Below are 17,607 nucleotides of genomic sequence, written 5' to 3'. Positions count from 1 at the left end.
AGTTTTATTTTGTGGTGTATAAACGTATAAATAGTCAGGTCTTCCAACTCTAGAAAATGCTACATACAATTGTCCATGTGAGAAACAGCTATTTTCCATATCTATATCCCCTTTAGCACATCAAATCAAAATGTTAGCTTCAATTAATAATTAATTAATTTTTTTGTAAAAGAGGTGTCCCGGAGCCTAGACTTATAACATAATCTTGGAGTATTCAAAATTCTTATAATATGATTGGAACTCCCACCTTTAGTGATATTTTATGAGGAGACACTCCAGAATGTTTGTGAATTTAAAAACTCTGTTGGAAAATGTACAGATTCTTCACTATCAACTACTGTATCGTTAGAAAAGTAATCCATCAAGATTAAAACTGAAATGAGGAATAAAATAAAATTGTGAATAATAGATAACTCGAATGAGTATTTAATACGACCAAAAAAAAAAAAAACCCTCGTTAAATTATTTAAATGGTAAGCTATAAAACCGTAAACTTTAAATATAATCCTTTCTCCTCCGCTCAGATAAAAAAAAAATGAAAAATCGGGCGACATGATGACACTCAGGAAAGTATCATTCTCTAAATGTTCTTTAAAATAATGAACAGTATCCGCGCAAGAACGTAAATGTTAATATAGTCTTGGAATAAAATTATTATCCGAGTATTTCGCTATTCACTCCTAGGTCTTATTATTGATAGCATTTAATTATGTATTCGTGCTGTTCAACATGTACGACCATGGTGGTGTAAAATAATGATATGGGCGAACACGTCACAATTGAATACGTAGATAATTCTAAATGGTCATAATGGCCGTGTACCGATCGGTGCTCAGCGAGTGCACAGTTACGACCTAATCATTAACCTAATCATTACTGTTGATTACAAATAGTATTGTACTATTTATAATCAATGATGATACTGTTGAAAATTTCGAAACGCGTTTAAGTAACAATATGTAATATTTTGCTGCAGACAGTCTACAGATAAAAAAAAACACGCATTATTCTCTAATGTATAATAGGATTTCAAATACTTGGTTCGTCAATCATGTTCAAATAGATATCGATAACAATTATTTAAACATCGTGTTGCAAAAATAAAACTTGGTGGTATAATTTAGGAATGTAAATAAGAACCTAGCAATAACATTTGAAAAAAAAATATACACGTGTTCCTTGATATTCCCAAATGATGATCATCTATCCAAACTCGAATTACACTTGACGTTATTATTCGACAGTTGCCGCAAAAGCTGGTGTATTTATACCATAACGTTAACTAAGTTACTAAAAGCATAAATTCACATTAAAAATCCGATTAGGATTTTGATTAGGATTAACATTTGAATCAGTTAAATAAAAAAATTTAAGTACTCACTACAAAATCGAGTTATCGTTTAGGCCATCGTTTTCATCTAATATACGAGTAGGTATACATATTGATATTTCAATCGAAATTGGCGATATAATATAGTCTAAAACATAAATATCTGGTTAAATCATCTTCGATAACATTTAAAATATAGTCAAACGTAGATATATATACATCCATACAAAAGTAATCATACAATTTTGATCATTAATTTTTTATAATAGCGTTTAAGAATTTGGCATTATCATCAAGTTGTTACCAAAGTTTATATACTCAATATTTTTCTGAGATTTAATAATGAAGCTCTCTAATAAAAAAGAACCCCATTCATTATCTGAAGAGCTATTATATTCCATATTTTTTAATATAATTTAACATAAAATATTATTAATACAATATATCTATACAACTGCATATTGTGCAATACATTCGTCAACTGTCGAACAATTATTACATAAAACATAATACGTTGTATCTTATCATTATTATCACAACTCAATATAATCTTTAGTTTAACTATTATAATTTGGAATGAAAATTCCGGGACAATGAATACAGCTATATCCGAAAAAATTCGAGCTGAATATTTTTCGATGGTTCGATCCAGTCGATTCGAGTCAAGTGTAGCTTGAGAAAAACAAAATATCTATTGATCATTTTTATCTAAATTAACATTCATAAATTTTTTGAAGATGATTTTTTTTATGCTTAAATAACTTGGTTTATAAAGAGTTTCTGAGTTGAGAAAACTAGTATACGCGTACTCTACGGAGTGGCCAAATGAAGAATGTTTTGAAATTTTTTTTCTATCTTTAAAACCGGGATTTTATATAATTATCTTTAGAACATTATTTAGAATCTGAAAATTAATACTAATTAGATATTTCTTGCAAATTTCTCTCGTAAATCGATATGTGATATCAATTTTAGGCTTGTCCCGCGTTTTTCATGCTCGAATTGTCAAGATCAAAAGATGTGATGTGATGAGACATATCGATTTGTATGAAAACTCTGCAAGATAAACAAAAGTGAAATGTATTTATTTTATTTCACATATCTGATTAATTACCACGGTTTTTTATTGTAAAATAATCATAATGAAACAAAATTAATTTGAAATTCAATAAAAACCATGTTAATTAATCAGATATGTGAAATAAAAACCAATACATTTCATCATATTTTATTTTGCAAAGTTCTCAAACAAATCGATACACATTTTCTGATCCTGGCGACTCGGTCGTGAAAAATAGTTGACAAGCCCAAAATTAATATCACATATCAATTCACATGAGAAATTTACAAAAATTGTGTAACAAGTATTCATTTTTAAATTCGAAATAATATTCTAAAGATAATTATATAAAACCCGGGTTTTAAAGATAGAAAAAAAAATATCAAAACATTTTTCATTTAACCACTCCAGAGAGTACTATTATACGCTAGTTCCCTAGTTTTCATTTTAGGAACACTCTGTATATATTTATAAAAAATATAAATCTATAACTATAAACTCAAAAAAATAGATAATATAAAAGTATCTATAATCGTTTTACTTCAACAGTATCTATGAGCAACGGATAGAAGATAATGATACCTTGGTTTCAAGTATGAAACACTTTTAATTTTCGAAAGTGGAGGACGAAAAATGATGAAATGTTAGAGTTTAGATATTATTTTTCAATCTAAATCTTTAAGAACTTATTACGTGTTATCGGTACAATATTCGTTTAAGGACATGCCTACTTTCATAACCGCCGTTAACCGATGGCACGGATCAAGTGCCATACGTTTCAATACCGTTTATGAACGCGATTCCACATTGCGTCTGGTTGATTACTTCAGTTGATAACATTTATACGACAATATGTCCGTCGTAGATTTTTCGATATTGTCACTGTGCATGATCTCTATCAGTCAACGTAGCGCATCGTCCGCTCACATGAGCGTGGACTCTTCGGGCAATAAGAAAACTCGATCAAAGGTCGGTAAATATTATAGAAACAAAATAAATTCGTGGGTTTACGTAGAAAGCGTCAACAGATACGATATTAAAAATTGCGTGGGATATTTTCGCACATCATATATTATGCACTACATAGGTATTTATGAATATTATCGTTTCTCAATTAAGGGGTCGCTTTGGTCAGAAATAACTAAATGCTCGTGTACGAAAAAAACCAATTATTTATATTATTTTTAGTAAACAAATTAAACGTACATACTTGGTAATGTTTTCTTTCGCATGCAACTAAACTAGTCATTTGTCCCATAAATTATGAAATATTTGTGATTGATACAGTCGATAATTAAGTTCGTGCACGTGTACTTATTAAACATTGGGTCGTGAGGAAACTGGCCTAATTTTGTAGTTGTTTTCGGAGGCCACAAAAATTTATTGAAATGTTAAAAGAAACGATGTTGCTTTAAAAATAAAAATAAAATACGCAATCGCAAACATGGCTTTTTCATGCACAGCCTACCGCACCGTACATCTCAAATATAAATAAATGAAAAATTATAAAAACCACTCAGCAGGCTACACTCAAAGTATAACTTGGTTGGGAAACCCTTGAGCCGTATAACCGACTCCATGTTTCCCGTATTTAAATTACAGGATATCAACGGTGGTTTTTGGGATCCACTGGGTCTACCAACAGAGTTTGACGCACGGAAAAAATGGTACAAGTGTCCGTCCATCGGTCAGGTTTATGACCAAGGCAACTGTAAGTCGAGCTATGCCATTTCTGTGGCGTCTGCTGTGAGCGACCGGATTTGCATCCATTCAGATGGGTTGGAGAAACCAAAACTCTCAGCTCAACACATATTGGCCTGCTGTTACATTTGCGGAAGTGGTTGCAACGGTGGACGTCATTACGAGTCATGGGACTTCTACAGGAGACATGGCTTCGTGTCCGGAGGTGGTTACGGTTCGGACGAGGTAAGAAGGGTGTCCATGATAACATTATATATGTACAACGGACTTTGGTAAGGTTTTTCAATAAAACCACCATGACCCAGGTTCGATGCAAAAATAATAAAACATTTAATACTGAGAACAGGAATTAAACTCCTGCGATTGATGAGAACTGACAATAACACACCGTGTAACATGTGTTGGGGAGGTCTATCGTTTGTACCGTTTTAATGTGTTATTTCATACAGGATAGGAAGTTATAAGTGATACACGGTAAACAGATTTTTGTCCTGCCGTTTACTATGTAATGCGCGAATAAAGAATTTTGTTCTGCTACTCCTCTTCTTCCTCCTCCTCCTGCTTATTATTGCGATAATAATATTATAATACACGTGCATTGTTCCAAGTGAAAATTTTATTATTATTTTGAGAACAAGTTGATTTAATTTTTAATAATGACAGAATTCCTGTTGTAGTTCGACTCGTTAGAGTTAATACCTTACAACTGCAAACTCGTAATAGTAACAAGATCATACTATTATTTTTATTTATTTATTATAGACATAAATCCAATAACATAATAACAATTCTGTACTTTAGCTTAACAAAACATATAACTAAAGTCACAATAAATTAAACAAAATAACGTTGTTGTAACGTAGGCAATAATATATATGAGTATATAATAAGTTACGGACTAGAGGTGGGGATGGTCGACCTACGACACACGAGCCAAATATTTAACAAGTTGACTGCAGATTTCAGTGGCAAATGAAAAATAAAAATAATTTAAATTGCGATTATTTTTAGACTGTTGTTTTAGTAATATACATATATATATATATATATATATATATACAGTGGCGTAGCCAGGATTTTTAAATGGAGGGGGCTAACCACTTTTTTTGATAAGTAAGGTAAGAGAGGATATGAGAATTCACACTTAACCCCCCCCCCACCATCTACCACCAAGTTTCTAAACGTAATTCAAGCATTTTAGTATAATTTTAAAAATATTTATTAATATATAGTTTATAATAATAATAATAATTTTGGTTTCAGTGTTCAGTCACTTGCTCCACTCTGACAGATGCATCCTCTTAGGCGAATTTCTGGCAAATTCAGTTATTATTTCACTTTCATCGAATTGCTCTTTTTTATTTATATTAGTCATAGCTAACCCATTCAGTCTGTTTTCCGACATGGTGCTTCTTAAAAAAATTTTTAAGCGATTAAGTGCTGAAAACGTTCTTTCCGGAATGAAAAGGTAACTGGTAACGTGGCGAATAATTGTAAAAGTATTTTAATGTTAGGTCGAAGATTGGTGCGATGAGAGAGTGAATCAAGAGCAGAATTTGGTTTTGGAATAGTATTTTGACTCCATTGTTGCCTCCATATGAACAGGTCAGCTCTGATTGTAGATGAGGTATCATCATGGAGATCTTGGACATATATTTTAGCAGCTTTTATAATATTTTTATCGTCATACATATTTAAAGTGGCATAACATCAATAAGCCTTTGATTAAAACGATTGATTCTATTAAATAGTCAAGATACATTATACATATAAACACGGCCCATGGGGGGATATAGCCCCCTTAGCCCCCCCTTGGCTACTACACTGTATATATATATATATATATATATATCTCGATATATACTCGTACATATCGGTATACCGATATGTATACATTATTACAGATTTCTTCTTCTTCATCTTCAGGTTCCTACTCATTTTGGACGATGGTGTTACTTACAAGTATAATTATTTCTTAATATCAAAACACGTATATTTTAGCAGAGTTAGATGAAAATCCATTTGCCTACTTTATCATCGACAGTCGAAACTCATGGGCGTAGAAATACAGGAGATTATTTATGGGGTAGAAGTTCCGATTATTAAATATCTAGAAAAAGAGTGAATTAAGAATTAACCAACTGTAGGTAAATTTTGCAGCATATACAAATATATTAATTAAGGATCTTTATTATTTATAAGTTTAACATGGTCAAGATTCTAGAAGCTTTTAAATAGTATATTATTGAATTTAATCTTTGTCTACGTTAGGCTAGAATATTCACAAGTCATATTAGCTCTTCAATGACGTATTTGTATATATTAACAAGTCCAAACAGGTTATTTGCTCTTGACATAATATTTTTTAAATACGTCTTTAAGTACTTTAAAGTTAAAAAAATAACGTTCCATACTCGCCGTAAACACAGTTAGAATAGACAACATTTTTAAAAGCTTTTATATAATTAGGTTCTTTTCTAGAGAATTGCTTATCGTACATATTTTGTACATACCAAATACATTTACATAAAATTGTATTATAAATAATTCTAATCACCACTAATAACGAGGGCCACCTATTTAACAATCATTTTTTTTATTAAAAAAATTGTAATATCCTTCATAGAATCTACATTAAAATTAAAAATATATTTTTATTATTATGTATTCTCTAGATTAATGCATTATTATTGCATAATATAATTAACCTAACCTTACTTTGTTATAGGGATGCCAGCCGTATACGATTGAACCTTGTCAACACGAGGAGAACGCGATGGAAAATGCATGCTCGAATAAAACACTATACACGCCCGAGTGCAAGGTATCGTGTTATAACCAAAAATTTGGGACCAGATACGTAAAAGACAACCATCGAGGTATATACAATAAATATAACATAATTTTTTGATGAAAAATTTACTATCGGGTAGTCGCAAGTGATAGCTGGTATTATCCCTGGTATTACACAAGCAATAGTAGGTATATCTACGTAAGGGGCGTTCCTAAGTATTATTTTAATATTAATTTCATTGTTCCGTGAGGCGAATAGTAAGGGTTTAACCACCAATTTTTGACGATCTCTGCGATAGCCAATTATAATAATAACACGAACCGAGTGCGTCGATTTCATCATCCGATGACCCGTAGAGGACTTCGGTTATTTCGCGTACTCCACCGCTGTACATCATCGCGAGAATATGAATTCCTACATGACGTATGACAAGTACAAATGATCCATGGGTATCCATTCGCAAGTCCTGACATGAAAAAAAAATACATCTTTTATAATTAAAATAATTAATAATAATAACAAATAATAATATATAATATATTACAATAATAATATTAGTAATTATAATTATTTTTTTTTTATTATTTTTTTTTTATATATTATTTTTATGTAAATTCTTACATAAATAAAAATTTTATCAAACACAAATGACTTTCCCACTTGATTACCGACTGACAACTTAAAACTCGTTTTTATAACACATATACATAATAGTTCAATCAGGCTTTAATAAAAATTAAAGATTATTCCTATATCACTTTTTTTTTTGGCACTCTTATATCATCATACATTGCTATGTTTAACAGGTTCTTATTATCAAGTGCCGGGATACATGGCGATGAAAGAAATCTACGAAAAAGGTCCCATAACAGCGTCGTTCTACATGTTTCATGATTTTATGGATTATAAATCGGGTAATAAGACGTGCTAACAATGTTATTAAATCATTATTATTTTAACACGAATTTTATTCTGTGTTCAAGGAGTGTATTCGTACAAGACCGGAAAATTTATAACCGTCCAAGCAGTTAAAATTATAGGCTGGGGAGAAGAGAACGGAACACCATACTGGTTGGCGATCAATTCGTTCAATACGTACTGGGGTGAAAATGGTCTTTTCAAAATCCGTCGAGGTGCGAACGAATGTTATATCGAAGAGAGCATGTATGCAGGATTACCACTGTAAACAGTATAATACTTTTTTGGTCGAATAGATAATTTAGATAATATGGTTTCATTTGGTTTCATTAGATTTGATTTACGTGGAAAAATATTTGTTACTATGCTATTTTGTATGTTGTTTTTAATTTCATAACGTGGTGAATTAAATTAAAACTTGAAATGTTTATGTTGATCTGATAACTGTTGATTTGAACAAAAAATTATTGTAGTAGGGTTAAATACCTCTATTTATGAAATATACAAGATAAAATCTTTTAATAATATTATTATAAATTTTTTTTGTATTATTAGAAATTCGTACATATCCAAATAAACAATTACTACAAACAAGGCCGTATCTAGAAATTTTTTTGGGAGGGGTCCAAAACATGTATATTGTAATTTTATTGAATTTAGATTTTAACTTTTGATATTTGGTTAAAAATAAGACAGAAAAAGATTTAATCTTCTTTTATTAAAATGAATATCATATTTTCATATGATATTATGATATAAAATTAAAAGCAGCCAATGATTAATTGGAGCTTAAATAAATTTTGACTGAAAATATTTATGTTGTTGTTAAAAATAAATAAGTATTTTAAACATTCTTAAAATATTGAAAAAATATTGTGGGGGTCCAGACACCCTGGATCTCCCTCCAAATACGCCCTTGACTATAACACAGCATAATATATGTACATGAATATATAAATAAATATAATATATAATAATATTTAATAACGTCAACTAGTAATTATACGTAGATTAACTCGTAGATTATAAAAGAACGTTGCGTTCGAGTGCCCGTTGAGATTTAAATACTTGATGATATGTACACACTCGTACTTTTTTGGGTGATTTTTACATTACATATGAGAGATATTAGATATATGCTTCAGCGGATTATTATCTCTAGGTAATGGTAATTAATGGTAATTACACCGTGTTAAATGAATTTTTCTTCGAGTGGGTGTATAAAAACAATAACTGAACACATTCAGACATCAATCACATGACGACTTCGATCAGTAGTTTTAAGTTTTTTATCAACAATAGCGAACCTTTTATCGTAGAATATCATTTACCAAGTACTCGAGTACCGATTCAACCATGGAGTGCAATATACATGACATTGGCAACTCCTGCGGTAACGATATCTTCAGTTCACGATATAATGAGTGTACTAGCACCAAGTCTAGTCCCACCGGTCAAGATGAATTGTGTTGTCTCGTTATTATTTGTTTCCAGCTTATGGATAACGTGCGACGCAGATCAGAAATTGCACAAAATCATCACCCACGTCAATAGCGCCAATATAACGTGGAAGGTAAGGAATCGAGACCGCGGTAATTTTTCATCTGAAAATGACATTAATTTTTTACGCCCAAATATTAAGTAATTTCCCCTTTTCGTCCAATAATAATTGCATTATTTTCACCCGTGGTTCAGTATTTTGAAGAACGTCTAAAAAAAAAAAATTATATTTGATATTGTAACCTAAGCTAACTAGGGGCTTAAAAGAGTAAACTACCCACAATCAAATTTAGGTAAAAATAATTGCGCCCGGGACTACGACGGACGTTCTTACTATTATCTGTGGTCTTAAAATATCAAGATTAACAAAGTATAGTCGAAACAATTATACATTTCTACCTGCAATAGAGAAATATAACTGCATCAAGAAATACTCATATTTATTGTTTTTCACGTATTTTTAATAACAGTTTTTTATAATGTTCAAACATTTAGCACGTTAATCATCCCCATGCAGTTTTTAATGGGACTAAGCAAAAATATAGTCAACAGTTCACATATTTTTTTTAATTTTTTTTTTGTTAAAAGAGAAAACCTATAATCTCAACACCAATTTTAATAAAATTAGTAGATTAGATAAACGAATAATTTAAAATTAACAGTGATTAATATAAATTGCAAAATTACCCAGTAGTAACATACAGTACGTGTATTAATTATTTAGATATACTAAAGCAATTGGTACTTCACTATTTTTTCTTTAGTCTTTGTCTAGACTTATCGGGTAGTATATTTGTTGTAAATTTAGAGATTAAGGGGTCAATGTGAGGTTGGAAATTATTATGAAATCTATAGTAGTATATTTTAGAGACTTGATTCAACGTAAGAACTTTAAGATATTTGTGAAGCTTATCGTTAGTTATGTACCAAGATAAAGAGGAAAGAAGACGGAGAGATATGGATTGGAAGGCTTGTATATTTCTTGTGTTGAAAGGTCGTACGACTCCCCATAGTTTGATGCCATATATCTATAATAGTTTAATAATTCATAATTTACAGGGTGCGTCCCAAAAGTCATGAAATATATATATTTTATTAATGATTTATTAACATTATAGGTATATAGGTATATATTGTATTAATAATTTTTAAAGTATTGTCCATGAGCATCTATACTCTTTTTTCACTGACTCTCCCATGTTCGGTACGCCCACTGGAAGGCCTCGCAGGGAATCTCTCTTAAAGCTATCATCATGGCCGCTTGGATAGCTTCAATGTTGTCAAAATGGTGTTTTGAGTGCGGTCTTGACCCTCGAGAACAAAAAGAAGTAGATCGGAACTAGGTTAGGACTAGAGTGGCTGCGGTAACGTTTCCACGTTGTTCTTTGCTAAGAACTCACGGACACGCAGAGACGTGTGGCTGGGCGCTTGTCGTGATGCAACACCCAGAAAGCTGCAATGTCTATTCACATGTGGATGACCTTTTTTCTCAGTTTTTGAAATGTTCAGAGTGTCCTACCTAACACTCACTCGACGATTAGATTCAACAAATCACATACACGACTCCCATTTTCATCAATTTGGCTGGTTGAGGACCGTCTAGAGTAGTGGTCATCTTCCACCCCTTTCTGGTCCTCCTTAAACTTTTTCACCCATCTTGTAACTTGCGCATACGATAGAGCAGACTTCCCGTAGACTTGCCTAAGTAATTCGCAAGTTTCAGCAGTTTTTTGTCAAGTTTTGTGCAGAATTTGATCGCCTAACGTTGATTTCCAAAGTATTTTCCATTTTCGTCGTGACGTAGTCTCAAAAGACGGGTGTACTTAATCAGTGACACTGACGCAACCGATGCTCAGTACAGATTGACGTTTGGTGCACTGTGAAGGTGATAGTTTCCTACACAATTTCCAACCAGTCCAAACATGTCACGACCTGTAGAGGCTCAACAAAAAATATATTTCATGACTTTTGGGATGCACCCTATAGTTTAAATGTTCATTTTAGACCACAAAAGAGATTTAAGTAGACGGAGACAGATTTTTTATGCTTTACTTTTAATTGTTATATGGAGATTTCACGTCAGTTTTTTGTCTAATAAGTTCAAAGCGCTTGAATTCAGAGCAAACATTGGAATGTTATTCAGTTTTACTTAGGGACACGTTTCATTTCTCAAGGTAAATGCGATATGAGAAGACTTGGATCTTATAATCCTGATTTATTAGTGCATAGTTCATAAGTGAGTAATATTAAGATTTCTTTGGATCATACTAGACACTATAGCTGGGTTTTCATTGGGCGTCACGATTGCCGTGTTATCTCAGGATACATAATTTACATCATTAAAATATTATTTATATTCAATAATAGAACCGCACTGCCTTCTAATTAATACCTTTATCTAGACACGTACTAACCAGAAAACAATCGGTTTCTTACGTCAAATGTATAACAAACCGCAATTTTAGAAAAAAACTTCGTTGGAGAAAATCGAACGCATTAAATCGCTAATATTTCCTATTTGACAACAATCAAGATAGATAACTTGCGATTGCTATTGCATACCATAATTAGAATTTTATGATAAATAACGCTTCAAAACATACAAATTATTTTTTTACGTTAATATTAAACTATCATTATTATATCTAACTTTATTCTATGTTATCATTGACATTTAGGCTGGAATCAATAATTTTCATACGAACGATTACAAGAAACTAGTGGGAACGTTTCATTACCAAAACTTAAATGGGCCAGTATTAGATCCGTACGATAGCGACGTATTTGGCGACGGCGCGAACGCACACGACTGCGACACCGAACGCGAAGATAATGAATCCAATATACAAGAAACGTTCGACTCCAGGTACCACTGGTTCAATTGCACATCCATCTCGCACATCTGGAACCAAGGAGATTGTGCGGCCGATTGGGTATGTAAATGTCATAAGGTTTTCATCAATCAGATACTGCTGTCCCGACAAACGCGTGGTAATGCACAAGGAACATGAGTAGGTTTATCATACGATAACATATAAGATTTCATGAGTTATCTAGATTATTCAATTACATTTTGCTGTTCAATGACTCATTTTCATACTCACATAAATTTAATTTAATTTTTGCAGTTAATATAAGTAATTTAGGTATTCAGTCATAATATCACTGTAAGTCATAGTTATGAAATAAACTAATAATTAATTATAAAACTATTGAAATCATAAGTATACTAAAATTCATATAACATAATAATTTTAATTACAATAAAAATAACTAGGAAACAAAAATAATTATAAGTTACATCAAAAGTAAATCTATAAATATGGATAATCCGGATACTTTGGCAGATCCGGATAAGAGTTTGATTCGAATTCAGAATTGAATATCCAGTTTTTCAGAAAATTCAGATCCTCAGACTTTATGTCTATCCCTAATTAATTTAAATACTGCAAATGTTTATAAAACATTGTTATGGAAAAATGGTTCTGGTTTCTACTTACGTAAAAAAATTCTGATAAAATATTTACTTTCAAATCGTATAATATTACATATACGCAATCGATTCACAAATAGTGGACAAGCATTGTGAAAATTTAGTAAAATATTATTACCATTAATATCGTATTCACTTTATTATCTCTTTTTCAGTAAATTATCGTGTTACAACAGTCGATAATGAACAAAATTATGTACTAATTATGTCCACATTGTTCGGATAAAAACTGATCATATACGTCTTAATTTGAGACATAATTTTTAAAAAAAATCTACTCTATGTATGAAAAAATAAAATATCTCGAGTGTTTTAAGAATTAAAAAAAATTAATTCAAGAACCAATAGAATGATTTTAAAATCACAAGTATTAACAAATCTTTTGTAGATCATTGTCATAACCTGATGGTATAAATGTGGAGTGAATGGCCCCTGAAACAAAATATAAATAAATTCCAATAATTGAGCTTATAAAAGGGTTTAATAAATCATATCAATTCCTCGTATTATGTCATAAAACCAAGGAAATGATTCAAGTTTTATTTATTTTAAAGTAATAGTAGATGTAATATTAGTTTTTCAATGCTGTTAATTTTACATTATTTTCAAGGAGTGGTGTACACAGGATTTTTTAATGGAGGCTTGAAAATAAATTATTTCTCAACTGTCACAAGATTAAGTTTAAAAAATTAAGAAAGTACTTTCTTAGTTCTTACTTATGTAAAATATTAAATATATATGAAAAATACAAACATAAAAATATAATTACAAAAATAATGGCGATACAATTAAATTTTTTTTATTCAATCTAACAATTGTAAACGCTTAGGTGAGGATTTTGAAAATTGTTGTAGAACTTCAAATTCGGTAAGTTCTTCTTTTCTGTTGATATTTGCTTTAACTAATTCATTATAACGTTCCTCCAACACGATTTTTCAATGTTTAAATGTTGAAAATGATCTGTCTGATATAGCTGAAAAAATAATTTAACGATGCTTTGATTGTTGTTAACATCAGTTCATTTTTATTCATAGATACTATGAACTATGGTTGTAAATTGCAATAATTAAATAAATACATGATTACAATTTTAAGCATGGTTATCCACACATATATAACCGTGATTTTAATATAGGTATTATCTTCAGCAGTGGGTAAATATAAAAATATATTATAATAAATATGGACAATGGGGGGAGGGGAGCTTCAGCCTGTTAGATAAAAAAAGATCAATAGTATATAGTTTTTAATTTAACAATATTATAAATATACACATTTGCATTACATCATAATAAACTCTTAGGCGATATCCGTCACATCAGTAATGAACGATCGTATATGCATCGCATCCCAAGGTAAAATAAAAGAACTTTATTCGGCACAAAAACTGATATCCTGTTGCGAAGATTGCGGTAATGGATGCAACGGGGGATATACCGCGGCCGCATGGCAATACGTGAAGAAAAGAGGAATTGTCACTGGAGGAGATTACGGAAGTGATGAGGTAATATAAATTATATTGCAGCTACGCGCAAATCTATTCTGAACTGCGAACCTATCCTCTTGTATATTATAGTAGTGTAATTTTTTAAATAAAAACTCAGCTGTACAATTGCTGTAGCTTTTTAATGATATAATCATCTTATTGTTGATGTCATGTCAACTTGATGACAATCGCTATAACAATAATTTTAATTCTCTCAGGAACCATTGGCCGAGAGTCGTTCAAAAATATCAATATATATATAAATATGAATATAATGATAATGTAAACATTTTGCCTTAAATTCTAACATTGTAATTGAATACTGTTTTACGCCAATGTTATTATTAATATATATATTATAACAATATAATATTTATCCCTTTATGTAATTTCAACTATTACCTATACATTTTTGATATACGCTAAAATCTTATACCATTTGTAGAATAGAAAAATAAACAATTTAACAGTTATAACTGCAATTATTACCCTCGGGGTCGTATGGTCGAATACAGGGTTGTCAACCGTGGCTCATGCCACCATGTAACTTGTCGACTACGGAACACGCGAGCACGGTGATGGGACCCCGTGGTCTGTGCGGTAACGCGAGCCAAGAGCGACCAAAGACTCCGAAATGCGATCTGAGTTGCTACAATTCCCAGTACAAGGGCTCTTACTTGAACGACATCATCAAAGGTACAGACATACGTAACGGCGGTTCGTTAAGCTGTGCGCAGCGTTACGCAACATGATTATTTGTTTTGTTTTTAATTCAATAATTCAATAATTTTTAATAACCTAACCCAACAGCTCGGAAAACGTATACGTTCACCGGATGTACGGCAAGAAAAATGTTGAGGAAACACGGTCCATATGTGGCCACGATGCGAGTCTACGAAGATTTCTTAACCTACAAGTCGGGTGCGTGTTCCTTTTATTATCTCTAAACAGGAAATGATTTAGATGTTTTGAAGACTTAGGCAAAATAAAAAATGTGGCACCTAATCAACTTTAACGTATTTATTTACCCCCCTCCTTACATGTGAGTTGTATAAAACAAATTAATAATCACAATTTACATACTTTTACATAAAAAATTACAATTTGATACATTTTTTATCCCTATTGATTTTAGATATTTCTTTGAAGTATTATATTTTGTTTATATTTATTTTCAACGACTAAAGTTGTAATAAAAATAAAAATGTTCATAAAAATCTGAAGCCCCATTATAACGTAGGTCATAGACAGTTTCCTAATTGTAAATATGACTCTATTTCTAAACACTAGCTTAGTCAGTGGCATATGCAAGGTTAAGGTTCTACATTTCTACTTACCCGAAATGGCCGCCTTCTCTCACTTACCGCGAAGATAATTTTTTTGAAGTATAAATATACTCTTATAGTATAAATCCTTATCGAATTAAAATCCTGTGTGTTCTACGGATCGGGGATAAAAGCGATGGAAACAATTACTGTTATTTTGTTTTTAAAACAGGTATTTACCAACACGTTACCGGAGATTACCTGGGTATGTTGTCGGTACGAATGATCGGTTGGGGCTTATACCAAGGACAAGCATACTGGCTATTAGCCAACTCCTGGGGAACTTCTTGGGGAGAAAATGGATTTTTCAAAATAAGACGTTTCGTTAACGAGTGTTGGATTGAAAATTTCAGATACGCCGGTGATCCAGATTTGTCAAAAAAATTATAATTATAGCAGATTGTAAGAAGCGATATTATTTTAATAGTATATACAAGACATTTTGTTATGTATTTGGTTTGTACCTAAAGGACTATAAAATATATATATATATATAATGTTTTAAGATTAGAATTATTTTTTTAAATTATTTTATTGATTTTATATTAAAAATATAATAAATGTATGTATTCTTAAAGAGATGAGACTTAAAAATCGAAAACAAAATTTATAATATTTCAGATTTGTACCGAAATAATTAATTCTTACTTATAATTAAATATTAAATACATAAATACATTGAATTTATTTAATTTTTTTAAACATCAATTATATTGTTCATTGTGTAATATTCTTGTATAAAATAATAACTTCAAAACAAAATGTATTAAATTATATTTTTTAAACTAGTTGTTGAATATTTTTTTCATATTAAAAGTCTAATAAGTTATGATTGGATTTTTTAAATTAATATTTTTAATAAGTTATAATAACATCTAGGAACAATAGACAAAAGTATAGAAAAGCAGCTGATGTGATAAATAAATTAATAATTGCTGATTATTTATAGACTATAATGACTATAATATATAACTCAGTATTAGCCTTAACTCATACAATCAATTTCTTGAACAAGTAATATTTTCTCAAGTATATAAACATAAATAACATACAATTTTCTCAACATATAAAACAAAATTATAATAGTTTTGGTTCTAGCTGTTGATATTAAATTTTAAATTAAACATGGTTCCTTCCCTATATTGTAACGATTTATAAATACTTCATTTTTTATATTCAAAATAACCCTCGGAAGAATCGGCTATTGGAATTTACTATTTGTTTTTAAATTACATTAATTAAATGTTATTGAATAATTTTAAGGATATGATAAATCAATACTTTTATTATTATCCAAATTAAAATAATACCACATATTTAAAAATGATGTCAAATGGTGAAGTTTTCAGATTTATTTCACATGGATTACATTGAATCACCTACTTAGTATGTTTAAAGAAAATATCCTGTGGTTCAAATCAATATAACAGCCTTTTAAGCGAACCTACTTATTAAAATACTTAATTGTTTGATTATTATTATTCAAACATAAATAAGTGTAACTTTTTTTAACTTATTATCATAAGTATTATGAAATAATATTCAAATTTAAATATTTACGGATTTAAATTGATAAAATAAAATAAATAAATTATAACTAATGTAATAAGTACTAATGTTTCTCATTTTCAGACATTAAGCAATTGTAAAAGAAAATTTCACTTTATTTGTTAATCAAAAATATATTTATAATAGAACATTTTTATAATAAAAATATTTATTCACAATACATTTTATAAATGATAAATTTTCTTTTCAAATAATTCATTAAAAATTGAGAAAAATAAAAAATTGATAGTTAAAATTTGTATGTTATAAAGAAGAGACATACCTGACGATTACATTTAATTAAAGTGTTAAACTTAAAAATTTCTTATTCCTAAATGCAAATATTGAATTAACATAAAAACACATTTTTTTGGAAATATTTACTTTTATTAACAATTGTTTATTAATTTTTAATACTGTAATTTGTTTTAAAAATTGTATTTTTAATTATT

The 17,607-nt window shown here is 30.1% G+C and overlaps 1 protein-coding gene across 1 annotated transcript; it reads left to right on the top strand.

The window, feature by feature from the left end:
* The first annotated feature begins 2,977 nt into the window (after positions 1-2,977).
* LOC112692769 lies at positions 2,978-16,112 on the top strand. Its single transcript, XM_025567560.1, has 11 exons — positions 2,978-3,359; positions 3,993-4,316; positions 6,820-6,970; positions 7,692-7,799; positions 7,869-8,069; positions 9,051-9,376; positions 11,982-12,236; positions 14,100-14,300; positions 14,798-14,978; positions 15,093-15,203; positions 15,780-16,112. Exons 1-11 carry the CDS (start codon positions 3,243-3,245, stop codon positions 15,995-15,997), a joined length of 2,193 nt encoding a protein of 730 aa, XP_025423345.1. The 5' UTR covers positions 2,978-3,242; the 3' UTR covers positions 15,998-16,112.
* Positions 16,113-17,607: the final 1,495 nt, after the last annotated feature.

This window comes from Sipha flava, unplaced genomic scaffold, assembly GCF_003268045.1.
Source record: "Sipha flava isolate LNK unplaced genomic scaffold, YSA_version1 76_pilon_pilon, whole genome shotgun sequence".
NCBI classification, from domain to species: Eukaryota; Metazoa; Arthropoda; class Insecta; order Hemiptera; family Aphididae; genus Sipha; species Sipha flava.
This window is presented reverse-complemented; position numbering and strand designations above follow the sequence as displayed.